The 26159-nt window shown below is 41.5% G+C and overlaps 1 protein-coding gene across 4 annotated transcripts in view; it reads right to left on the reverse strand.

Moving 5' to 3' along the window:
• Positions 1 to 26159, reverse strand: part of EFL1 (elongation factor like GTPase 1) — a 178374-nt gene that overhangs the window by 45926 nt on the left and 106289 nt on the right. For all 4 annotated transcript variants that reach the window (XM_019477647.2, XM_019477649.2, XM_059714627.1 and 1 more), the window contains 2 exons: positions 6723 to 6854; positions 1180 to 1327 (listed from right to left, as the gene is read on the reverse strand). In XM_019477647.2, coding sequence (XP_019333192.2) covers positions 1180 to 1327; positions 6723 to 6854 — 280 coding nt within the window. The remainder of the gene's footprint in view (positions 1 to 1179; positions 1328 to 6722; positions 6855 to 26159) is intronic.

Raw genomic sequence — 26159 nt, forward strand, 5'->3', positions numbered from 1 at the left:
AAGAGTAAATCCAGTTATTTTAAATTGTACGGTTCTATTCAAAGCAAAAATCTTTCCTATCATTAAAAAAGGAAAAAAAATCTTCACTGTTAACTGCCAGATTGCAGAGGTAGAAAATTTACATTTGGCCTTTAAGTAGCTCTCACTGAAGGGAAGTACCTTTGAGTGGTCTGGTGAAAAGCACATAGTAAAACGTACTTACCTGGTAATGATCTAGGCTGTATAACAAGTAGTAATGGTAAAACTCTGTGCACTATTTAGGCTCTATAACCAAGAATAATAGTAAAAATCTGTATGGGTCACATGATTTTACAGCTCTGGGACCATTCTGAGTTTCACATGAATCAAAAGAAATCCTTTCATTGGCTTTGCCAGCAGTTCAAGTGATCATAGGCACTAAATTAGCATTACAGTCACAGCTTTACTTTCTCAATTGAACCTAAGGCAGGTGGTACTGCTGGGTTTAAAAAACAAAGTAGGGTAAATGGAAGCTGATAAAATTATTAAAATTTGGAATTTAGAAGCAGGACTTATACAAAAAGTCTGACACACACAATATTAGAAGTGAAAACAAGGTAAAAATATAAAAATAAACAATCATTGCAAGTTGCTAACTGCAGGTGCCTAAAACTTGGGGTGGGGAAAGGGAGACAACTTTGATAGTTTGGTATATTTAGGAAACAGCATTGATTAATATGAACAAAAACTTGTCTCGGACACAGAGGAGCAGAAATACCTTGGCTTTCTTGTTTCCAACTTTTGAGAGTTCAACTGTAAAACCTATTTGTCCTCTTTTTTTCTTTTGCAAGGGGGGGGCAGGGGGAAGAGTGCAGGGGAAGGCAGGGGAGCATGGGAGGGCAGAAGAAGGGTACGGAATGTATATGTTACAATTCTAAATAACACCCTGAAACTACCTCAATTTATGACTTCCATAAAAAAATAACTTACCAAAAAGGTGTTTAAGCCATATACAGTTAGGAAGTCAGTGGCATTTGCCAGCTGCAGATAACTGTATAGCTATTTCAATTTATATTTATGATCCAATAGCAACACAGAAGTCTTGTTTGAGAAGGCCTTAGCCTTACCAGGAAATAAATCATAGTTATAGGTTGATATGATGAAGAAATACTACACAAAGCCCAGCGAACCTGAAATATTTCTTCCCTGCTACTCCCTAACCTTTCTTTCAGGTCATCCAAGCAGCGCTGGAGATGGACTTCTCCTGCTGTCACTAGCACATGCTCTCCTGTCTCCTGGATTAAAACTTGAACACAAGGATCAGCTTGGTTTAAAAGCTTCATTCCTCTGACCAACTGAGGCATCTCACCTAGAAAGGAAAAAAAATACTTTAATAAAAGACCACTGAAGAAGAAAAAAAATGTTAACTGGGATACTTTTGGTCTAAGGAGAGAAATATTAAGTCATGTTTAGGACAGAACTAGTAATGCCATTTGGGAGCAATCAAATAACCGAAGCCAGGCCCTGACACCCTTCCTTACCTGGGCAACTTTCCAGTGTCTAGGAATTGAGTTATAACCTCAGGACACAGCCCCTTATATGGACTAACTGTTATAAGAAATGTACACACTGCTAAACAAATTCATTGTTATGTTGAAAGAGGTGGTTAAATTGTCTATTAGTTTGTTTTATTTCTACTGCACATGCATGTGAAAAATGACATACAAATTGCTTGTAAACCTTCCCTGTGCTGCCATTAAAGGACCCAAAGAGATACAAATATTCCCGATGCCCAAAAGGAAATTTTCCAAAAGCACTTTTGGAAGGGAATAAAATTGAATAAGGCACAGCAATGTAAACAAACAGAATGGCCTTAAAATAATCGAAAAATAAAATATCACCCTCCAGCTAAGTGAGATATGGCAGCTTTATACTGAAGCTTTGTGGAAAATTAAGAAAAATCAGTATTTCATATGTCAGTGCTTTCAAATTTAATTAACACAATTTAAAAATGATTTTCCTTTTGTTTTCTTTGCATACAAGCTATACAATTGTCACTAGCTATCTAGGATTGAATGTTTGTATTTAGAAGGAAGTGACACCATAATATTTCCACTCATAAAGGATATTAAAATTAATCTTATTTTACTCATTTATGCTAAGCTTATAAGTATACAATGGAAAAAAGCTGGGAACAAGATACATTGCAAAAACAAACAAAAAAGAGAAAAGAGTCTCTTCAGGCCATATGATCTAAGATTATAGGACACTGTTCAGCTGCTGTCTTCAGCAGTTAGATCCCCAAAATGAGATTATCTTTTTTATTATTCAATCTATATGACACCCTTCTGCACAAAGGCTCAGGGCAGCTTAACCAAGTTGGCTTACTTCAGAGTTTACAAAAACACTATACAAAGATTTTGACTCTAAAACTGGAAGGGGCATGCAGTCAGTGAAAAACGTTCACAGATAATACCTATCAATAATTATATTTAGTATTAAAAAACAAATGCCATTTCAATGTACATCAAAGGCAAATGTCTTTCTAAAAGCATCCCTTTGGTAAATAAAGCATTACTACACTTGACCCAAATTTCTTCAGACTAAAAACACAAACTAGAGAGCTAGAATGATTTATTGTTTCTAACTAAGCAAAAGTTTCACACAGATATATTTTTAAGGTTTTTTAAGTATACATGGTATAACCATGGAGCTATCTGTAGATTCAAGGGATTCAGAAATTTTCAAATGAAAATGACTTGATCAACTGCAGGATGCATAAAGATGTGCTTCTCCCTTCCTCTAACATCTGTATAGGCTACTTACAGATGTGGATAAAAAAAAACCAACAGTGCTTTACTTCAAGCTTGGTGCACCCCTACAATGAGCACAGCACATGCCCACAAGAGGCATCACATTGGTTGGACCCAGCTCATTCAACATCTGTATAGATCAGGCGCTTCAGTGGGGCTTTCTGGCACTTTTATCTAATAACTCAGAGGGTTTCAACCTTTTGTTAAGGCATGTATCCCTTTTGGTTTGTATCCCTTCAGGAGTGTACCCCCTTCCAGACAGGTGGGGGGTGCTGATTGCCGGCCGGATGTGAAGCTGGTGGCACGGAGTGGTGAATGGCAGCAGCGGGGGACAGGGAGCTTGAATGCCGTCGCCGCCACCATTCACCACTCCACGCGGCCACCATGCGTATCCCCTGGGGCCGTCTCAAGTACCCCCAGGGGTACGCATACCCCCAGTTGACAACCCCTGTAATAGCTGATTCAAATACCTTTTAGATAAAAGCACCAAAAAGACCAGCTTAAGCGCCCAATTTACACAGATGCTGTGGAGCCAGGTCGAACTAATACACTGCCTCTTCCAGTAAAGCTCTGAGTTTTCTTTTTTCCACATCTGTCAGCATCCTGTATAACTAGAAACAGACATTGCCAGATGAAGCAGATTAGCGCTGCCAGAATGTATCCCAGCACAGCTGATCCACCTCATTGAGTGAAACACATGATGCCCACTGAGCTTGCATGACAATGGGCAACATGTTCCCCTGGGGCTTGAGGAGCTTGTCTTGCATGCTTTAGGAATTCCTCTGCAAGATGGGGCCACTGAAGTCCTGATGGCACCTGCCTGGTTTTCCCATCTTACACAGACACATCCTGGAGAATCTCCAGGGTATGTCTCTAAGTGGGGAAAGTGGCTTCAGGTGCAGTCTTGAGGCTGGGACCATGAATCAAATGATCAACAGATTGGCAGTCCCAGCCCCAGGACTGCACTACAGTGTTGACAGGCAGCCAGGGATTCCCAAATGGGGGGAACTCAGGCATGTGTTCCCAGGGTTTCAGGGGCCCAATCCTGTGTGCCCCATGAATGGAAATTCCTGGGGCTCAAAGGATTGGGCCTCTGAAGCACTGGGACTGCCTGCCTAAGGTGGCTGGAGAGTGCAGACAGCTCTGGTCTGTTTTCATCCAAGGGTCAGTGGTGTAATGCCCAGAAACATAGTCCAACCCTCGTCTTCAGAACATGTCATCTCTGTGCTAGAGAACAGTCTGTACTTTCAACTGTAGAAAGATTTAATAAGAAAAGTAGTCTCTAGCTAAAAAGGAGAAAAACCAAAACACTCAGTTGAAAATGAGGTTGTAAATCTGTATCAATACCACAATGATATACTATAAAAAACAAGCCAAATAAGCAATGAAGCATTAAAACAAAAACCAGAAAGTCCAAAAGAAACAGAAGGTATCTGAAAATAAAGTAAAGGGAAGTAAAATCTGGTCAAGATGGTCCCCAGCTGGGGAATGCCATGGACAGAAAGAGCATCAGTAACAGGGTGACAAAAATTAAGTCATCCGCAACTCTCACGTTTTGTGGGATCACAGCTGACTGGCTGGAACAGTTAACAAAAAAAGGAAGGTCAGACCATCTAGGAGATGATGCCGATTCAATACACCCCAAAACAGTCTTTACTGACAGTGCTCCCATGGCCAAAATTAAACCTCCTCTCAATAACCTATTCTCAAATCACTGGGGATGGGCAGCTGTGATGCCACAGGACTGAATCTCTCTCATTACTTCCATACATTTGATATTGTTATTAATTATTTATTTGATTTAAAAGCCATAAGCCATCTGTTAAATGGAGTTCCCCCCAAAAATATCACAGTTCTCAAATGTTTTACTCTTTTCCCTCCCCTCTCTTTACAACAATTTTACATTTACAGTGTTCCTCAATATATATGAATATGTAAACTTGCAGAGGATCTGACAATGTATATCTCCCATGTATAAATGATCCTGGTGTTATTGGATTTTTAGTAGCAGCAAAGGTGTGTCACTGGATGATCCTGCTATTATACAATGCATTCTATGGCAAACTGCATTTTTATGCTTTTGCTCAGACTACAATAGCTAATTTCTAATTTGAACATTAATAGCAGCTTAAAAGTAAAATAAACTATATTAACTAAATGTTATTACTCTGTGGGAAATGTATTTATTAAACTTGGTTTTGAAGCTGCACTGATATTGTACACTGAAGTGCACGTGTGAAGGAGAAAGTGTACCTCAATGATCAAGGCTTGAAGTTTTGCAAGTACAAAAAGGCCTCCAGGAAAACACTTTTCTGGTAATGACAAAAGATCTGCTCTCAGCCTTCCTAAGAGCTGAGTGAAAGGAAAGCTAGATCAAGCAATGATAATGACAAGTAAATCAGGATGATGAGACCTTAAGTGTGTCTGGCTTTCCAGTACATTTTCTAGTCTCCTTTATTGCAAGTTTTCTCTAAAATAGCCACATAAGGCATTGTGTATTTAGAACCCCTCTTATGGAAGATTTTTAAACTCATCCTTGTAGATATCTGTGAAATAAATGTTAATAGAGTCCAGGACTGAATCCAAATATGCTACGCCTAAAGAAAAGCAATATCAAAGTTAACATTGTCAGCTTTAGGTCTTTGGGACAAAGGGAAGAACATTAATCTCAGAGGCATTAAAAAGAAAGGAATTATATTTAGTAATGCAGCTGAATGTCTGGGGTAGTAAGTCTGAATCACAATAAGCACATGAGAGTATTAAAGGAAGACAGGGAGAAAAGTCAAACAGATTATTCTCCTTTATTTCCCTGTAATAACACACTTAGTCCCTTTTGTGATTCAATGATTGACTTAGTGTTTTTTTGTCAGAGTACGTATCTCTGAAACTTTTCTGCACTGCAATTAGAAATATTTCCCACTCCACTCCACCTTAAAAACATAAGTAAGACTAAGTTCACACAAATACTTCAGCAATTAAAAAGTTCATCAGACAATATTAAAACAGTGCACAAAATATCTGTGAACCCAATGTAAAGCACATTGTTCTCTTCGTGTGTTCACATTTCCAGTACATGAACACAGGAGGAAACCTATGGAAAAAAACACCATGGTTTTAGTTGGTTCTCCAGTCTTTTAAGTTTCTACCTTTTCTCACTGAGTTTCAGCCTAGCTTTACTGAATTATTTGTCTACATCCCTTCCTAATCATATTGTTTCCCAGAACCTGCAATATGTATCCTGGTACCAATGGGGTTTGAATTTCCCATATCCAGGTATAACAGACAAAAGAACTACACATGTATCAGACAGTAACCTTATAAAACTATTTTCATTTTCTTCTGATTCCATATAAAGTGCTGGAATTTGACTTGCATTCCACTGTAAGATCCCACAATTATGGTTAATAATGCTATTAAAAAAAAAAAGAGCTTATGTCTTCAAGTTATAACGACATTTTAAAAACTGTAAAAAATAAAAGTGTGATTAAGGGAACAAGATCCAAAAAATATTAACACGTGAGAAGTTAATGGGACAAAATCCTTTTCTGGAAAGGGCATTTTCCCCTTGGAATTTAAATAAATGTATAAGATTGCACCCCAAGGCAATTCTAAAGGAAAATAATTCATTATTCAGAAATAAATTTGGGAGCTAAAGGGAAATTTTTGCCTCTAATGAAAATTTCTGGCAGTGTGCATATGCATATAATATTATGCATATGATTCCTTTTATCATTTATTTCAGAATTTTTCATAAATGTATCTCACTATTACAGCCTTCTGTAGTATTAAGCTCCATGAGGAAAAGTACATTTATAAGGGAAAACATTATGTACCTCCTATCTGCTTAGGGAAAAAGTAAATGCTCAAAGACAACCATATTAAAGTTTCAGATATGGGCCATTGTTTTGCAAGTGAATTTCTTTTATAAAACAAAAAAAAATAAAAGCTTACTTGGGTGTTTTGGTTCAATAGCAACACGGACAATTGGTGTAGCTTCAAAATTGAGAGGTGTAAATGGAGGGCAAGCTGGTGATGTAGATAATGTTGCTGACTTCAGCACAAACTCATGCAAGCCTCCTATTCCTAGTAAGCACAAAAATACAAGTTAGCATGTTCATACACAAATACAAAAAGGCGGCTAGGCACATTAAATGACACATTTTATATGGTACAGTCTTATATAATAGGCCAGACCAAAAATTACCTTGCCTCTCAAAACATTCATGAAAAATAAAGTGGTTACAATAAAGGTGAAGCAACAAGAGAATAAAAACAGTCCTCGCTGTATTTACTAGATATTGACTGAACTACCTGTATGCAGTTTGAACACCAAAGACTCAGTTTTGGCTTAGAGGACTATTTTTATGGCTTCATGATTCACGCTGGGTTTCCTTTGTATCTTTTAAATGCAAAATGTATACTAAACACAACTAAGGCTGGTTTTTAAACTCAAGTAATAGACAATTAAGAGAACGAGGAGTTTTTCCTCTCCATTCCAAGTCTCTCCTATGCTGTAATGTTAGTTGTGGTGGTTCGAACTTGTGGTATGAAACATCCAATTTAAATTTAGACTGACTTTGTAAGTCACAAGGTCCGCTCTTCAAAACACTGTATATGTTGGAAGGGGTAAGAGTAATTAGCCTGAAGTTTAGTGGTAGCGAGAAAGAAAAATACAGCAGTCTAATGAATAACAGTTGTACTTATATAAAGAGAGAGCCTGTAAATGCAAATTTATTGTTGGCTGGTAGGCACTGTGAGGCTGGTTCATGCCTATTGTTTTCAAATTCCTGTCAATGTAAGATACTGAAATATCCAAACATCAAAATCAACATTGTTTATAGTTCAGTTATTATCACTGCAAAAGCAACAACCCAAGAGGTTAAATAAAAAGGACTAAAAGCTTATGTGGATAAACTCATTCGTCAATTTTCTTCCAACTATAAGCAACAAGTGATCAGTGCAACAGTAAACAGAGTAAATTAATAAAGTACATATCCTGGGTAAATAATAATTTTGACAACAAAACACACTTTAAGCAAATGTAGGATATTGCACTCATATTTGCATAACATGGTTGTGTGTGTCCACCCCTCAGAGCAAGACAGCAATCATGGAACAGCAGAACCATTCACCACAACCCTGCAGTGCTGTCTCAACACACTTCCAGGCTCTCTCTCACTCCCCCGCCTACTCTTTTTGGCTTTGTCTGATAAACTTGAAGCCAGAAGCAGTCTCCCATGCATTCCCACCTGGACCTGCACAAAAGACTTATTCCAGCCCTGGAAAAGCCAGAAGTCAGTCTCTGCAGCATTAGGATGCTTCTACGGCTTGCAAAACTGAATCCCTGGGTTACACTGAAATTTTCACTACTTAAGCAAAACCTGCCTCAAAATAACTGGAAGCAATCGAATAGCCAACACTTGAAATCTAGACCAGAAGATACTATGAAGGAAAAGTTTCTCTGGAAACTCTATCATGCACCTGACCTATGACCAGCATGCACTTCCTCTTTTTTGCTCATGCAACATTTGATTTGAATGAAAAACAAATGCTGGCCCTTCCTCATCACCAGGGACTAAGTCAAGGGATGGTCAGTTGTACTCTGATTTTCTCCAGCTGGTTAAGTAGTAAATTTTTCAAAGCCTATGAATCAGAGGAATCAAGTTACCACATCTATTATTTCAGATGAGACTCACCCATTTATTGACATAAGCTGGTGTTTGTTCAGTACCATAAAAACATTAAAAACTCTGTCCTTGTTAGCTTTATGTTTGAAAGTGAGAGAAAATGTATTGTACTAGTGTCTGGCAATGGCAAAATACTGCAATAAAAAGCCTGTGTTTGCATCTAAAACCCAGTTAGAGATTTAAAGCACGGCCATTTTTAATTACTTCATGATGTGATTTAGCAAACAAATGCCCAACCAGATACAATTTTATAAAAAATCTAGCTAATTTTGATATACACCTGTTAAAAGTTAAAGGCCTGAAATGCTTTGCAGATCTAATCAATTTCAACGAGACTTTGCAGGTTTACAGGTGGAATTTATACATACCAGTGAAGTGATCACGAGACAGAGAAAAAACCCAGTCATTAACATACAATGTTTTAGAACACAAAATCTGGATGAAAACATTATCTAAATTTTCAGTCTCAGATAAAATATCAATAAAGGTCTTATATAACAGCAACACTGAAATAATACATATTCTTAAATAGTTATATTTACACCTCTGCAATTGTTGATCCCTTTTGATTTCAGATAGCTTAAACCACTATAATCAATATATGAATTGTCTGAAATCGAGTCACAACAGCTAGTCCATGATTAAAAATACAAATTTCCTTTCTATTGTAAAACATTTTTGGTTACACTCAGCCCTTTAAAACACACCTACCTTTATTATAACAAAAACAGTTTGCCTTTTCATTTTCTCATTTGTGATATAATAATATGATAGATTTTGGGGGACCACAAGATAAAAAAAGAATCTTCTGAGGCAGGGCTGTCCAAATGCAGCCCATGAGGGGTTAACATGTAGGCCCCAGGCTCCCACCCAGTCCCCTTGCTGTGGCTACAGCAGGACCAGGGTCTTGGACCTCCCTCTTCCTTCCCTGGCTTCCACTGCCTGACCCAGCTCAAGAGGCAGATGGGGCTGGTGTGGCACAATGTAGCCTGTGAGCATAGGGGATCCAGCAGCCTGGAGCACCTATGAGGGGCAGTGGCACAGAGGAGCCTGCAGGAAGCTGCCGGGAAGGTGTGGTTCTGGGGGAGCACCTGCCTGCATGCACGCATGGTGCAACAATGTGAGAGTGCCTGTGCTGCTGTGATCCCCAATCACTTAGTGGTTGGACAGCCGTGATCTGGGAGACGAAAATCTGAAAAGTTATTAGTATTCTGCCATTAAAAAATAATTCTTAAAAAAGATTTTGAATTCTCATCTCTTCCAAACCATTCTGGTCTACAGGATCTGTACTTGGTGAGAATTAATGCCTTCAGGAAGTTCTATGGTTAATTTAGAAATTATTTGCTATGATTTTTTTTAAAGAGCTCCAGCAGGCCCTGAATCAAAGTTTCCACAGGAATTTATAAACTTACTGGTCACAGAGGTCAGGGATCCTGTTTCAGTTCATAAGCTCTACAAGAGTACACAGCATGCCATTCAGGCTGCAGGTCCTCCAGGTGCCACAGAAAAGAAAAAGTTATTGGATATGATACTGCCAGGGAATCCTATCAGCTTGGAAGAAATGGAGCTGCTGACATGCATGTGTTCCTATACGTTGTGCATAACAGAACTCTACATTTATTTAAGTCTTTGGGAGTAAAGCCTTTTTATTTAAAATGTGTTGATCAAATTACCTTGCCATATTCTGCCTTCACTTTTTGGTTAAAAGCAGGGGGCTTAGTTGTCTAGTTCTGACAGCAGAGAGCTATATCCAGCAAACAGTTCCTACTGTATATATCTTTACTCTTGTGCATAGTCCTTTTGAAATTAAGAGGAACTACAACAGGGAATCAAGTTTTGGTTTTTTGGAAGTTGGGGGGGGGGGGGGGGGCGCATGATTTAACTATATTAACTGCTTGCAGGACCCAGCCTTTAAGTTCAAGGACATTCCCTAGGGAGCTGGCAGAAAATATCCAAATTAGAAGTTAGGTAAAGACACTTAATCAGAATAGTCTTTTTCTCCTACTGTTTTTTACTCTGGAGCCTTTCCAAGAGTAAAGAGTTCAGTGTAGTCTTTTCACCACAGGCTTCGGCTCCTGGCACATGCTCATTTAATGGCCCTGTGGGAGCTCGTACCCTATCCCAATAATTGTGTCTCCTGCCATGCCACTTGTGCATGGCAGGACATGTGATTTTGGGATCACAGATCAGGTCCCAATCATGCCATTACTACTTGTCAGTGCAGGAGAAGCCTGGGATCATGAGACTGGGCTCCCCCTACACCAACAAGTTGAAAGACAGATGCCCAGCCCTGCACACAGGGCTGATTACAGGCCCTAGCCAGACAAGCATGGGACCAATTTCTGGACCAAAGGCTGTCCAGGAACCAGCTGACTGCCACCCCTGACCCAGACATCTGCAGGTTATCAGCCCTGATCCCCAGACAGGCTTATGTCTTGAACCAGACCTGGGGCCATCTGATTGGGTTGTTGAGGGATGTGTGGGATTTAAAGTCCCCAGACAGAAAGCTCTTCAGCTCCTCCTCCTGCTCTCCACAGCCTGAGATCCAAGCCAACAATCACCTGATTGCTGATCCTGGCCACAAGTTAAATTTAAGGAACCAAACAAACCAGCCATAAAAGTGTTCTACATATATGTAGATAAGGTTCTTTGGGTAAATCTGATATCTTTTTATTAGACCAGCTCAAATAATTGGAAAATTTCTTATCTGCAAGCTTTTGGGTACAAATACCCTTTGTCAGGATGAGGAAGCATCTACAGATGGTCTGTGCTCTTCCTGGATGGAGTAAATAGTAAAGCATCCAGAGGCCAGTACCTATGCAAGAAAGCCAGTCGGTTAAAATGTAAACTGAGGTGGTCAGTAGGTGAGAGACAGGTGGGGGGAAGGGGAATGAATGTAGCTGTAGCCAATGGGTATGTGGACTGTTGTTACGACTCATTTGCCATTTTATGATACCTTAAATTAGGTGCATATGTAGCACCCTTGCCATCTATACTGCAATTAAAATGCTCGTCATCACGTAAATGTACTATGTAGAGAGTGGTCTTAGAGCCTACAAAATTTGTGGTTGGGAACTGGTTGCTGAAACTACAGTTAATTCCCAAATGACAAAGTCCAAGGAGCTAATTTGGAGAGGCAAACAACTAGGGAAAGATCATAGTAAAAAAACACTCATATTTAGCACATGCAATATTCTTCAAAGAACTTACATATACAAAATCATTAAAATAGTTTAATTGCATAAAAAATTTATCTTTTTAAAAAACCCCATACAGGTGCCTTCTGAAATATATTGCATCTTAACCGCCATCTCTGACAGAAGCAGAGTTGCACTGTAATGATCCAAGTACTGTTTGTTGACCTGGTTTTTGGGATATGTACCATCAGTGCATTTGCTCAGCTTAATAGAGGACAGTCAGACTAGCTAACAGAAAGGTAATGAGTTCAAGATAAGCCACTTCTCAGCAAATACATGTAGTTGTTAAAAGGCAATGTTGGGACAAGAAGCAGTCCAAGATTATAGGAGTTTAAAAGTGCTACAGTAGGTCCAAAAAGGAAAACGGTTTTCAAAAGAGGTGAGTTGTTTGAAGGACTAGACTGAGACACAAGGGCAGGGATGCCAATCCAAGAATTTTTTTTTTTTTTTATGACAAAGCTGGAAACTTTTACTGACACACATTTTTACTGTCAGTAAAAAAAAAACAATCTTAAGTTGACAGGCCTGTGCAACTACAACAATGATTTTCCACTCTGATGCCCCAACCATAGGGGTCCCCTACTCACCCCACACTGACACCCCTGATCACACCCTATACCATATTGCCCAGCCCCCCAGCCTTACCCCTGCCAGCCACATCTCAGCGTGAAACACTGAAGAAGCCTAACTGTAACCTACTGGTATTACAGGATGGGAAGCAGCAGCAGCATATGGCTAGAGGGGAAAGGGTCTAACAAAGCAATGAGATAAGGCTTCCAGCAGGGTGCTGTGCTCCCACTCAGTCGTCAGATGGTGTGCCGTGCTCTGCTGCTGCTCCAGCTGTCCAGCTTCTTTCCAAGAGGAGCTTCACAAAGGAGCTGAAGCTTAATTCTTTTTTAGGTGGAGGGGCTCAGATGGGCTTTATTTACAGAAATTATTTACTGAAATTATTTATTTTCAGACAGGCATTTTTAGCTTGAATTTTTACTGACTGTTCATATATTTATGGACAGTGGCAACGCTGCTCATGGGTGTCCTGAAGATGGTAAACCTGTAGGTAATATAGACATGCACAAAGACTTATTTTAAAATCCCATTTTTTCCACCTATACATGTGCTCTGGGGTCAGGGGGCATTTTAATTAAAGTGGCTCTCAGAAGCCACTTTAATTAAAACACTCGCAGAGTCTTGTGTATTCAGTGGCCCGCATTTCAAAATGCTGATGGGACGCTTTAACTAAAGCTCATTTGAGTCTGCTCCAACATGTTCTAATCAGAGTGCATCTAAGCACGTGTAAAAGTGCCAATAAGTATTAAGAGCATGGGTTTTTTGGACCTCACTTTCTACATGGACCATGCTGAGATTAGTCTGCTTGCTTTTGTCTGGAAATAAGTGATTTTTAATTACTGTTACAGATGCTATTTCAGTAACAGTTACTAATCTGTAAGGTCAAAAGAAGCATTAATTTTAACAGAGTTTTCCAATAGAGGACTTGGGATTCCCAATCAATCTGTGAAAGTGTTAAAGAGGCACTGGAAGCCCAGTCATTTAACACAGTAGACAAGACTGAAGTAAACACTAGAGAATGTGCAAGAAGGAATCCTGCTGTAGGTGTGACTAGATTAGATTAACTAAAGCTTTTCCTCTCTTAAGAGTCTTTACTTGTAGTTGTAACTAAGAGAACCAAAACTAGCGATACAGATACTTGCACTGCCTGTGTTTTGGCCACAGTATGAAAACAGAAAAAGATGGGAGTACCAACAAAAAACAGGCAAACCCACCAAGATGTTGTGCTTGAAATTTTCAAAGCAGTTTAGGAAATTTAATGTGCATCTGCATGTGCTTTTTGGTTCTGCATCTTTCTGTCAACTACAGGTTTCCCTTGCTTTATGTGGTACATGTGTTCCTGAAAAACTATGCATAACTTAAAATTTGCATAAAGGGAAACCAGTATATAAGGTAACAAATAGGGATACATTCCCACGGCGGTGAGGAAGGGAGTGGGTCTGGGGCTAGGGAAGGGGCGGCAGGAGGGGTGCAGTGCAACCCAACAGCTGCAGGCAGGTGGCCTCAGCTGCTCCCAGGGCTGTGGCAGGGAGCAAAGCAGAGGGAACGGTCAGTGGGTGCAGGGCAAAGGATGGCAGGGGTGGCTCTTCCTGCTACGCACACCGTGGGAGGGCTATGGACTGGAAGACTGCACCGGGCTCTTCCTGGGGGGCATATGCCCCCGGATCTGTGTGGAGATGAGAGCCAGCAGTGGCACTGGGCTCTTCCTGGTGGAGGGCTGGGCCGCGCTGTGCTTAGGGTGGGGGGCGGTGGTGTTCGGCCGGGGATGGTTATGGGGTGCTACGGCAAATTTTGGGGGTTGCTGCACCCCCCCTCCCAGTGCCACCACTGCCCACCCCAAGTGCAGTGTGGTCCAACCTCCCTGCCAGGAAGAACCCGGTGCCGCTGCCAGCCCCAGCTCGCAGCAGCAGCCTGCTCTCGTCTCGCATGCAGATCCAGGAGCACGTGCCCCCTGGGAAGAACCCAGCGCAGCCCCCCACTCTGCAGCCCTCCTGCGGTGTGAGTAGCAGCAAGAGCCGTGCCTCCCCGTCCTGTGCCCACTGACAGTTCCCTCTGCTTTGCTCCCTGCTGCAGCCCCAGGAGCAGCCGAGGCCACCTGCCTGCAGCCACTGAGCTGCGCCGCCCCTTTCTCTGCCCTTTCCCCTACAGACTTACCTCGCACATGACGAATTTACCTCACATACAGCAAATTTTGGGAGTAAAAAGGGTCATCACATGAGAGCAAATTTGCATATACAGAACCAACATAAAGCAAGGGAAACCAGTACTACCCTCTACAGATAATAATGTGGTGGTCCTTATGCTTAAAGTACACCTTTGCAACACAATCCAACTGTCAAGATCTGTACATATGACAGGTCTGTGGCATAATACTTGCAATTTGTCCCATTTGACACAAAAAAAAATAGCACTTACTGTTCCTTCTACATGCACAAAAATGCAGAAAAACACCACTGTGGAAAACTTTCTATCAGATAAGGAAATCATTTAGTTTACAGTGTGAAAACCAAACAAAACAGAATAAGGGCTGTTAAAATTTAAACCTCCATTATATTGGTATTAGTCTCAGCACATCAGTTCAGAGGATCTTTATCTTCTCCCACTGATGATATCACCACTTAAGGATCCTGGACTGCTTTGAAATGGGGCTTGTAATGTTTTTGGACTAACACTTTAAATGAACTAAGTAAAGCAAAGAGCCAATGTGATAAGCTTCCCAACCAGGTCCTGTCTCCACTCCGAAGTATCACTTCTTATCTATGCTGTTTGTTTAGAAAGATTAGAGGTTTATGACACAAAGCCTTTGGGTTGACACGCTCCAGGCAAACTACACTAGTCGTTGAAGAAAGACTGTAAGTGCTAATACCTGGTTCATGTATATATAGAGAGAAGAATTTTTGTAAATGCACAACATCTTAAAATCTTAAAACTAATATTGACCTTCTTCAACATTTTAAAAATAAATGAAGCCACTAAATTCTATTTAGTATAGTAATAAAAGAACAAATTAAGTCACACACACACATATATATATATATAAGTTAGTAGGTAATATCCATGATTACAATTGCCAGCAAGGAACTTACAACTAAATCTGCGTAAAAAACAATATTTGATGCTTGGAAGTGTGCAGGCCGGGCCCCGAGCCCGCCCTCGTCGCCATGCGCGGCAGTGATTCCGATCCCATTCTGGCCGCCGCGGGCAAGCCGCGGGCGAACCGGGGTTGTACCAGACCCGTCTCCGGTGCACATGGGCTGTGGCCGTCAGCCTGGACATGCGGGGTGGGAGAAACCACGGAATGGTCTTGTGCACGTGAGTTAGAATTAGTCACAGAGGCGTAATGGTTGATTGAAAAGATTATTTACTTACACCGAAGATGGCATTGGTGTAGGCTGGATAAGTTTTCAGTCACAGCTCCCGCTTGAACCCTCGTTGGAGGACACTGACAAAACGATTGCTCCCACGGAGTTTGCTAGGCTCTGTGGGTCCGGTTAAGTTGAATTCAAGAAGTTTCCCCAGAGCTATTCAGGCTCCGCGGGTCCGATAAGTTCTCCCCGGAGTTTGCTAGGCTCCGCGGGGTCCAAAATTATAGGAAAGGGATACGTCTAGGATTGCGCTCGGCGACGGGGAGAGGCGAGAAGCAAAAGCTCCGTAAGCTCGGCTCTATTGCCTCTCTCTGCCTGCTTAGGGGAGGCGGACCGGATCCGCGAGGGTCCACAGCACTTGGAGATCTTCACACACAATCTCTCTCTCTCCTCCCTCCTCCGGTTTTCGTGGAGTCCTCATCCAACTTGGGCGGAAACCACACAAGCCTTCTGTACGGCTAGCAAGCCAATCGCTAGCTGCCACGTGTGCCTAAATTAGAAGTCAGCCAATAACATGGTGTGGACTCTAATACAAATGGCGGGAACTTCTTGGCGGCGAGCATCACTACGATGCAAAAGGAATGCACCCTGCAAAGAAGCTGTAATTTGGCAGGAAATCTCCCGTTGCACCAGAGCTCTCTCTAGCAGCAGAGAGCTCTACCGTGCCAAGAAAGCGACAAATAGCGGGAAATAATTTAGCGGTGCCGAAGCGCACACACAAACAAAAAATCACAACTTTGGGTTGTGACAGGAAGTTCCTCACCTCTTCTGAAAACACACAGAGTAACCCACAACTATAAACAAACATGTGGACAACCCAGCAGTTTGCCCTAGCAAGCTAATATTAACAAACATCCATATATTTGCAAAGATTTCTTTGTAAACATCACCAAACATTTTCTAACCCTTCCTTACAACATTTCTTTGCTATGATACCATCAATAAACTTGGTGAGGATTAGGTTGCTAGCATGTAAAGTGTATGCATCTACATATCCGTGTGACCAATACTGTCTCGTGTTGTTTTAGTGTTTTATTTACCAGTCCGTTACCTCTACACCGAGATGGTAAATTCTCTGAAGTGGCCAGGGACTGTATTTTTCTGCTGTGTTTGTTCAGCACTCCACAAAATGAAATTGTGGTTCCTTGCCTCCTCAAGTCTTGGAGAGTAAGATTTCCTCCACAGCCTTGTTTTAGGCAAAATACAGTAAAAAGATAGCTATTTTTGGACATCTATTTTTATGGTCAAGCAGCAGAAACTTGTTTTCCATGCGCAAAGAATTAACTGTGTTAATGCAATCCACACTAATGTTCTTCATCTACAAATTGCTTTTTCTTTTCTTTTTAAAAAAAAATATTTTCAAGTTAATGATCCTACTGAAGGGATAATTTTTATGCTTTTGTTAAGAGTAAAATCTGTTTAATACTGGGCCTTTCACGCTCCAGTATATCAAAACAAAGTAGTGAGTTCAATACCAGTAGCTGAGCTGACTTTACACATGGAACACAGCTACTGCTCATTAACAAGGGGTCATATGCAACTTTAATGGTCCAACTTTGCCCTCAGATTCAAGCATGTGCTCCCACTGAATCACAAAAGGAACCAGAGAGAGCAGACTTTGGCTCAGATGTTAGATAAATGAGTCTCAGGCTAGCCTTGAGATGCTTTCAGGGGCATTGGGGGGTGCCACGCAATGTTAGCGCAGTTAGGTGCGCAAGTATGAATCACAAAATAAAGCCATTGATTTCAAATAAGAATCCATAGCGGTAAAAAACAAACAAACAAAAAACCCCACACCTGTTGTAGTATTTGTGTTCTTTGCAATAAAAATTGCTATATTGTTTTCCCAGTAGTCTAAAAAAAGCAAAAACAAGGAGCTGCCTTTTTCTATGGGGTTTCTCAAGCTTAAGGAGAGGTGCCTTGGGCCTAATAATAGGTGCCCTGGGCTTAAAAAGGTTGAAAACCATTGCATTAGACTAAATGGGGAATGCTAGTCAAGACAGAGATGGCTTCCTACTTGAGATCTTATCACCTCCTTTCATAGCTTGGACCACATGTTAGCGGGGATTTTGTCTGTTATCCCTCCCCTCTCATTTTCAATTATCTGCACACCATTAAGCTCTCAGTCATAAGCATATGATCCTCATGACAACTACAGCAACTGGAAAAGTAATATTAGGAAAGTTTTTTCTGATTCTTGGCTATTTTTAGTGCCTTGCTCTGTTCAGGAAAAGAGTTAAATCATGTTTATTTTATCCATAACTTCCTTTTCTCCTTCAGTTCGGTTTCTCTCAGCTGGAAACAGGAATAACCAGTATCATGTGTCTGGGTTGGTCTCTGCAGACTATTAGCAGTCAAGGGAGCACCATTTCAGAAATCTCTTCTTTAGTTCTTACATGAGTTTCATTTCTACCTAAACTTCCACTAAGTGACTGACTGGCAAACAGAAACCTAAATTCACACTCCCACTCTTTTGGAGTTAAGCTATACAAAGGACATGTAACACCATACTCAAATATCAGCATTTGATATGGGACTTTAACATAACTGTCCACCCAGACAGAACTAAACTATCACCCAAAGCATTTAATAAATCACAACACCTTCTCCCTGTTAAGAGACACGATAGTGTAATGACATGATAAATGCAGGAAATGATTGATATCACAAAGAAGCACTTCAGTTCTTATTACAGAAGCAACAAGCAGCAAGAGAAAAATGTATTAAGACTATGTTCTTTTAGGAAAAAAGTTTGAGAGTGCAAAATGGAAAGGTATATTTTTTTTAAGGAGCTGGGTGCGTTCCAGATGTGTTACCATGGTATTAATTGTGCCATTTCTTATGTTTGATGCTTCCCGTTCTAACATCCTGTTTCAAATTCTTACAACTTTGCCAGACAAACCGTTGGGGCTGAAGGTTTTCATGACAAATGTCCACGTTACGCTGATTTTCTTTTTCTTTCAATCAGCCAAAATGGTTCAGCCATTTCCAAAACAATAAAAGATGTTGGGGAGGGGGAGCTGGAGAGTTTAATTTCACCCATGATCATTCTAGTGACTTTTCCTTTCAACAGTTCTAACGCCCCCATGCTTTGGATCAGGGTGTTTTTGCCATCCTTGGAAAAATCCATCTAAATGAGACCACCCTTAGAGCAATGGAGCATGTCACCTTCCCATCACAGCTCCTGCAGGTGACCGGATTGCACGTACATCACCCGCCCTATACAATAACTTAGCATGGGTCAGCCAAGCCAGGACTCCAAAACTGATGACCAAAACAAGGGTGGGGGTTGTTGACTGGGACTAGAAACCAGCATTAGGGGGCAGTGGGAAAAAGGTAGGGTGGGGGGCAGGAAAAATGGACAAATCTGACAAGGGGGAGAATTGGTACAGGCTGTGAGACTCATATAAGAAGCCATGAGGATAAGAGAGAGAAGCTACAGCAAAAAATGATTGAGAAGACGGGAGACAGAGAAAGACTGGGCATAGAGCCCAAGAGCAGACACTAAAACTGGGAGACAGTGGCAGAGAATGGGAGAAAAAAAATGGACAAAATATCAGTAAGAACTGTTACAGTCTGGGTCACAGGACTGAGGAAAAGGAGTTGGGTTCAGAGGGCTAAGAACTGGGCTGACTGGACAAAGATAGAGACTGAGGATGGGAAAGACATGGCTTTGGAAGGGGAGATAACTGGTACTGGCTCATAAACCTGAGAAGTGGAGATTCAGATTGGGTAAGCAAGAATGGGACTGGAAGGTAGCAAACAGAGAACTAGGATAGGGCACTAGGGGTCAGACATGGGAGGGACAGTCAGAAGAGCATGTGGCCACTTGAGACTAATCCCCTTCAGATTCTGGAACAGGATCCAAGAGAGCCGAGTCTTCTCATTTCTCTGTTATCAGTGAATGTTAGCAAAATTCCACGAACAAAGCGAGTGTCTCATCCATTTCTAGTGCTGGTTCACAAACAACCATAACCTAACGTTGCCATCAATTACTATATTAGCTCAAGTTACAGTGGTGCAGAGTATTGCACTGAAAGTCATCTAGAGGTTCCAACTCTGCTGATAAAACGTTTGGGTATCAATATATCTCCACAGACCAGAATTTGTTTCACACAAATGTATCTCTACTATGCTATAAGAACATTAATACATTAACATTGTGAAGTCAAGCATTCAAAAGTTAGGAAATGCCAAAATCAACACTGTCTATGCATCTTTGAAATGCCCCCCTTCCCTCCCATCTCCCTTGTGCCTATGCTTTATAATCAAGTTTGCAATTATACAAGCATGCTATATTTCCAACAGGACAACTGCTTCATGCCATGTACTGGATGGACCCACTCTGGGGATAGATCAGGACTGTCACAAAGGAGTCTTATTTCTAGGATCCTGGTATTGTTTGTTAGAGAGCATAGAAGGTGCGTAGTAAATGACCTAGAGGAGAGGACTACAGGAAGACAGGGGACCAGTCTCATGTGTAAAGCTGCCGAAAGCTGAGGAGGAACTGGCTGATGTCTTAGCCTTTGACACAGAGATACACTTAAACCAATCTTTTCACTAATTGCATGCTGCATATTTTCTGGATGCCCAACTCGGTACGCTGGGGTCTGATTTGCAGAAGCTCAGAGCATTCAGCTGCAAATAAAACTCATGGGGGCTGTGCTTCATATGCTTAAAATGCTACATAATGCCACAGACTCTTGAAAAATCACGCTGCAGGTATGTCAAACTAGGCACCCAAGCTTACTGGATACTTCTGAACTTTCTCTATCTATACCCCCATTTCCTTAACTTATGGTTGTATGTTGTGAATATAAATCCATAGTACTTGTGAAGCACTCTGATACTATTGTGGTAAGGGCTAGAGAAAAGCCCATAAGGTAATTAATAATTCTGTTTTCAGAGCAGGGGTTCAATCATACAAAAAATAAGACGTAAAACCACACAATGATCAAGTTGAATAGAACAAGCATCATCTCTCTTATGAACTAAAGAAAGCAGAGGTTTTGTGGAAAAAAATAACAGCTGATTATGCAACTATAAGGATTGCCTCAGACTACCCAACATGGATCCTAATTTCTGACAATGGATTTTTCCACCTTAGTGTTCTTGACCATAGATTTTTCAGGGCTAAGAAATATTAAAGGAAGAAAATGCTTTCAGAAAAAATGTGTAAGAACACAAGTGTTTCTTAAAATTTTGGAATAATATCATCATTTAAGCAATCAAGAGAATGTATGGTAAAAAGGTGTACATTAATTTCATGAAATGCTGACATCCAAAGAATTGTGGATATGTTAGGGAGTTATTTTTAGAATTCAACTAATTTACCCTAAAGAATGTAAAATGAAACCAAAATTGACACTACATATACAAGTTTCAACTCTGCAAATAAATGAAGCCAAAGTTAACCCTAAACGTACATTGCTAGAATTGTTTTATTTAGTTTGCTAAACATTGCATAACATACCTAAAAGTACTCCAAGTGTTTCTTGGATAATGAGGTTTCCTCTGTAATGACAGACATATGTATCCAGGGAGCCTAATACTAATATTTTGTGTGCCATGCTAAACTAATTTCTGCAGCTCAGAAAAAAGTCAGTGAAGGGGATTTCAACATAGCTACACAGTTAAAGATTTTGAACTCAAATGAGATTTAAAAAAAAAAAACATTGAAAGTTTTAAGACTGAAATTTAAGTACTCAGTAAATACTCAGAAGTCAGGAAATTATGAAGTTCAGGCTGCACTTGTAACATTACCCCTATCCATCATTCAGAGATAACTTATGATTGCATATATATTCATGATCAAAGAATTGTGTTCTTAAAACTGATTTTTAAACCAATTTTAATTCTTTTAGACATAAGCTCTTCTTGCTATTAGTACCATTCAGTATCTTCTTTATGTTTACTTTTGCTTCTGTTTAAAGTCTATGAAACTAACTTTTTTTTGGCACCCACAGTTCTCTTTCCAGCTAGCAGCACAACTTGACTTCAACTGCATATTAATGCTACTAAGCTATAAGCTCAAAGGTGGTGATTTTTGTAATGTCACATGACATCTGGTGGGAACAAGATGTAGAAGACAGCAAATTATTTTGTATGCAAATCTACGAAATTGTCCATCAAGTTAATAATTCCATTATTACATATGGAACATGTTTAAAGCTATCCAAAAAAAAAAGGCTTAGAGGCTTTCTGAAACCTAAATCAAGTTTTAAGGTCATAATTGCTTTAAGTGATTTTAATCTAACCTGACAGCCATACATCTGAACTTACTTAAGACTTGAAAAAATGACCGCCAGACTTTCAGAGGCAGTTGTTTAGTGTGGTTGCTGTAGCAAACAGCTGGGATTTAGGAAAATATGTTCCAATGTACTCTGAGATCACTTTGAAATCCTGAACTAGTATTTTTCATCTTACTGCTATAGTAAGTGAAACCATGAAATCACACATGTTACTGAAAAGCAGAATCTCTTTACCAACTGAGCAGCTGTAGGTAAGGAAAATAACTTTATTTAGGAGTTATCTGTGAGACAAAATGGAAGAGGCTTCCCATAACACTGAACATATACTCAACTGTAACAGTATTTTTTGTTTTTTCAGTATGATAAGAGCTTTTCTAAAAGGTACCCCTTTGTAGGACTGGAAATTGTAGAAATTTCCACATACCCTGTTCCCCAACCCTACGCGTCTTAGACCACACCTGGAAATAATCATCTTTATGCCAAAAGCAAAAAGAGTTATTCAGTCAAAAATGTTCCTTCATTCTTGACCCCTATCCCGAGATCAAAGGAGTCCAAATATAATGCTGATACCTGTGCTCTAGCAGCTGAATTAGGAAAATCAAGAAATTGATGCTTCACAAAACTACTCTTCACAAACTGTAAGATCAAAAAATTCATATAGTCTTACACACTTATGAAAATCTAAATTCGCCCAGTCTTACAATACTGCCAGTAACTTTAGTAGATAAATGTAATACAAGCCTAGAGAGATTCTGACAAAACCACGGTAACAAGTGTGCTACACTAAACGATTTTCCTATGTATGTTTCAGCCATTGGTTCTGAGCTATTTCTTAAAAAACTAGCAAAACTATATGGTTCTGTAGCCTTGAATATATACATTCATTGATTTTAGTTCTTTAAATTATTTCATCCTGATCTTTATGTAGATGATCTAAGCAATCTAAATAGGAACAAGATAAAGAAATGTTGAGAACAGTAAAAAAACCCACCACTAATGGTGTGAAATTAATGCCTGTCCTTTTTAACAACAAAACTCTCATAGTTAGAAAATAAACCAAAAGAAGCTTAAACACCTTCAGTAAACTTGCGGCCATCTGTTTTCAAGGTTAGTGTTTTTCTTCTTTAGAACAAAGATGTGTCTACAACTACCGCTCTTCTGATTGTCCTATAAGCTGCTGCTAAAAAGTTATTATTTAAATTACTTCACACTCATAAAGCAATAAATGCAAATGCCATATACCAGCATGCTGTTCCTGTCTACATTCAATACTTGCATCCATGGTGGGAAAATTAAATTAATTAAAAATGCAAATTTAGTTGCCTGGGAAAACAGAGAATAAAAGCCTTTACCCTTAAGGTAAAATATGAAAGTCCCCCTTAGGTGGCTCTAAAAGTTCCAAAACACAATATTTTGGTACAATTTTTTGTTGCAGACAGCCCAATAAGAGCAGATGCATCATGTAAGGACTACAGCTCACAATAAACACACAACTGTGCTTCCCGGAAATTTCTTCTATGCAACCCACTTGTAGAAGACTACAAGTGCAGCCACCTCCAGTAGAGATTCCTGGGACTTTAAACTACATGTGTAATGAGATGTGGGGTAAAACCACTATTATAGTTAATGTTGTAGGCACTGTTAAAGCTGACTGGGAATCTTCCAATCAACCACGTTTGATTGGAAAGAATTTATCACACCCAAAATGTTTCACAAAAATGTATTTGGTTTGACAACATTGACAAACCACAGACAAGGCTTTACTGAAAACATGTCTGGCTCTCTTTCAGCTCATAGGCTATTGTAGACTCCAGGTCTTCAAGGGTTGATGGCTCCAAGGCAGCTCTGCTGCACAGGCTGTTCCAGAGCTAGGGATGCTTGGTCTTCCAAGACTACTGGGCTAGTTGGTGGCCCATAGCACCTAGTGTCCACAGCCTAGAAAGCCAGCTGGCTGGGGAGTCCAAAAACCCAGCCATCCCTGGCACTGAAAAGTCTGCTACAAACTCTGAAAGCCTTCTTCTGACAGCGGCTGTGTGCAACTGAGATGAATCATATCAGTTTAAATCAGTGGCTTCCAGGATTTCAGGGAGTATATTTTCGCGCTGTGCAGAGATATGCAGATACATCTTCAGTGAGGAAGGAGAAGTCAGTTCTTACCAAACCCAAAGATCTATATGGCTGTGCCATATAAAGCTATTTATCTTTAGTCTGGCACAAGAGACACAAATAAACAAAAACACACATTGCCTTACCAACGATACCTTTATTCCAGGGGCGGGCAATTATTTTGGCTAGAGGGCAGCTTAATGATTTTGGTGAGGCACTGAGGGCTGCAAGGGTAGCCCCGCCCCTTGACAAGTGCTCCACCCTGTGGTCATCATCTTGCGACAAAAAGTCTCACACCCTAACCCCTGACCTTTGCTACTGGGTGTCTCTCCCTTTCCCCAATAAGTACTCCTTTGGGGGTGGGGGTATGTGCTTGTATATTGTGTGGAGGGGTGGGTTTGTGTGAGGAAGCATGTGGTTGTGAGTATGGCGCCCCCACACAAACCCAGGTGCAGGTGTGGTGTGTGGGGCTGCAGGAGGTGTGGGGGGTGTGGGTGGGGGCATGGTGTGGATGGGGTGTATACATGGATGTGTGGGGAGGTGTAGGGCTGTTGGATGTGTGTGTGGTTATGATGAGGGGGTGGGGTATTTGAGGGGGTGTGGGTGCATGTATGGGGAGGTGTAGGGACTGTGGGGGGTGTTTGTGGATATGGTGGTGTGTGGGGGGGGTGCGGTGGAGGTCAGGGTGTGGGTGTATGTGTATGGGATGTGTATGGTGGGAAGTGTGGTTGGGTGTGTGGAACAGTGTTGGGTATGTGTGGGGGTAGGGTGGGGGGGGGCTCCCCCCTGCCTGTTATTTGTGATATGGCTGAGCCCAACCCCTCTATGGGCAGAGGGAGGAGATGGAGGATCCGTGCATGCTGCAAAAGGCAAAAAGGCAGCTGCTGCCACCAGGCAGCAACAGAAGGCCCTGTGAGAGGGGAAGGGGGAAGGGAGCTGAGCCTGGCACCACTGGCTCTCTTGTTCCATTCCACACCTGCCTGGCAGGGCTGCAACAGAGCCTGTGCTGGCTTCTGCTGCTGTTGCTTCTCTCTCTCACGTGTCTGTCTGGCAGGGCTGCACCAAGTGCACGCTGGCTTCTGCTGCTGCTCCCCCCTCCTGCCTGTCCCTTGTCTGCCCCTCTGGGCTTTATGAGTAGCTGCGCACATTCACACCCCACCCTCCCCTTTCCATCCACATGCTCCTCCGCTTGGCACAAGCAGGACCAGAGTGAGCTGCAAGCAGAGCCTACCCCACTCCCCTCAACCCTGCAGCCTCCCCTCCCTACCTGCTGCCCGGAGTGCTGCAGCAGGGACAGGAGTCATCGTTGCTGGAGGCTGGCGAGTCCCGCAGGTCCCTGGGCAGTGGCAGCAGCAGAAGCCCTGCTCAGACGCTGTGCCTGCTGGTGGGGCTGGCACCCTCTGGCAGAGGAGGCTGGGAGCACAGCGCACTCTGCCCTGGGTGGGACTTGGCCCCAGGCACAGCGTAGAAGGGGCAGCTACAGGCAGGGCCAGATACAATTAATTGGTGGATATTTGCCTGAGGGCCAGATCCAATCAGCCAGTAGGCCAGATTCGACCCATGGCCCACATTTTGTCCACCCCTGCTTTATTCACATCTGCTTAGGTTAGATTTACAATACATTACTTGCATCGAAGACCAACTCTTCTGATTTCGATTCAACAAAGCTAAAATGCAAGGTACTCCACCTAGGAAAGAGGAATCCCCAGCACACCTACAGGTTGGGGGATGACCTCCTCAGCAGCTCAGAGGATGAAAGAGATCTTAGAGACATAGCTGACTCCAAGATAAACATGAGCCAGCAGTGTAAAGAGGCCATCAACAAAGCCAATCGCACCTTACTGTGCATTAGCAGATGCATGATCAACAGACTGAGGGAGGCGATGCTCCCCCTCTGCGCGGCATTAGTCAGGCCGCAGTTGGAGTACTGTGTCCAGTTCTGGGTGCTGCAGTTCAAGAGGGACATGGAGAATCTGGAGAAGGTTCAGAGGGGGGCTACTCACATGATTAGTGGTCTCTGTGAAAGATCCTACGAGGAGAGGTTGAGAGATCTGGATCTCTTCAGCCTTTACAAAAGACAGCCAAGGGGTGACTTTGTAGCCGCCTATAAGTTTATCATGGGAGGTCAGCAGGGAACTGGTGATGTGCTGTTTACCAGAGCACCCCAGGGAATAACCAGAAATAATGGGTGCAAACTAGTGAAGAGTAGATTTAG

Source organism: Alligator mississippiensis, chromosome 11, assembly GCF_030867095.1.
Source record: "Alligator mississippiensis isolate rAllMis1 chromosome 11, rAllMis1, whole genome shotgun sequence".
NCBI lineage: Eukaryota > Metazoa > Chordata > Crocodylia > Alligatoridae > Alligator > Alligator mississippiensis.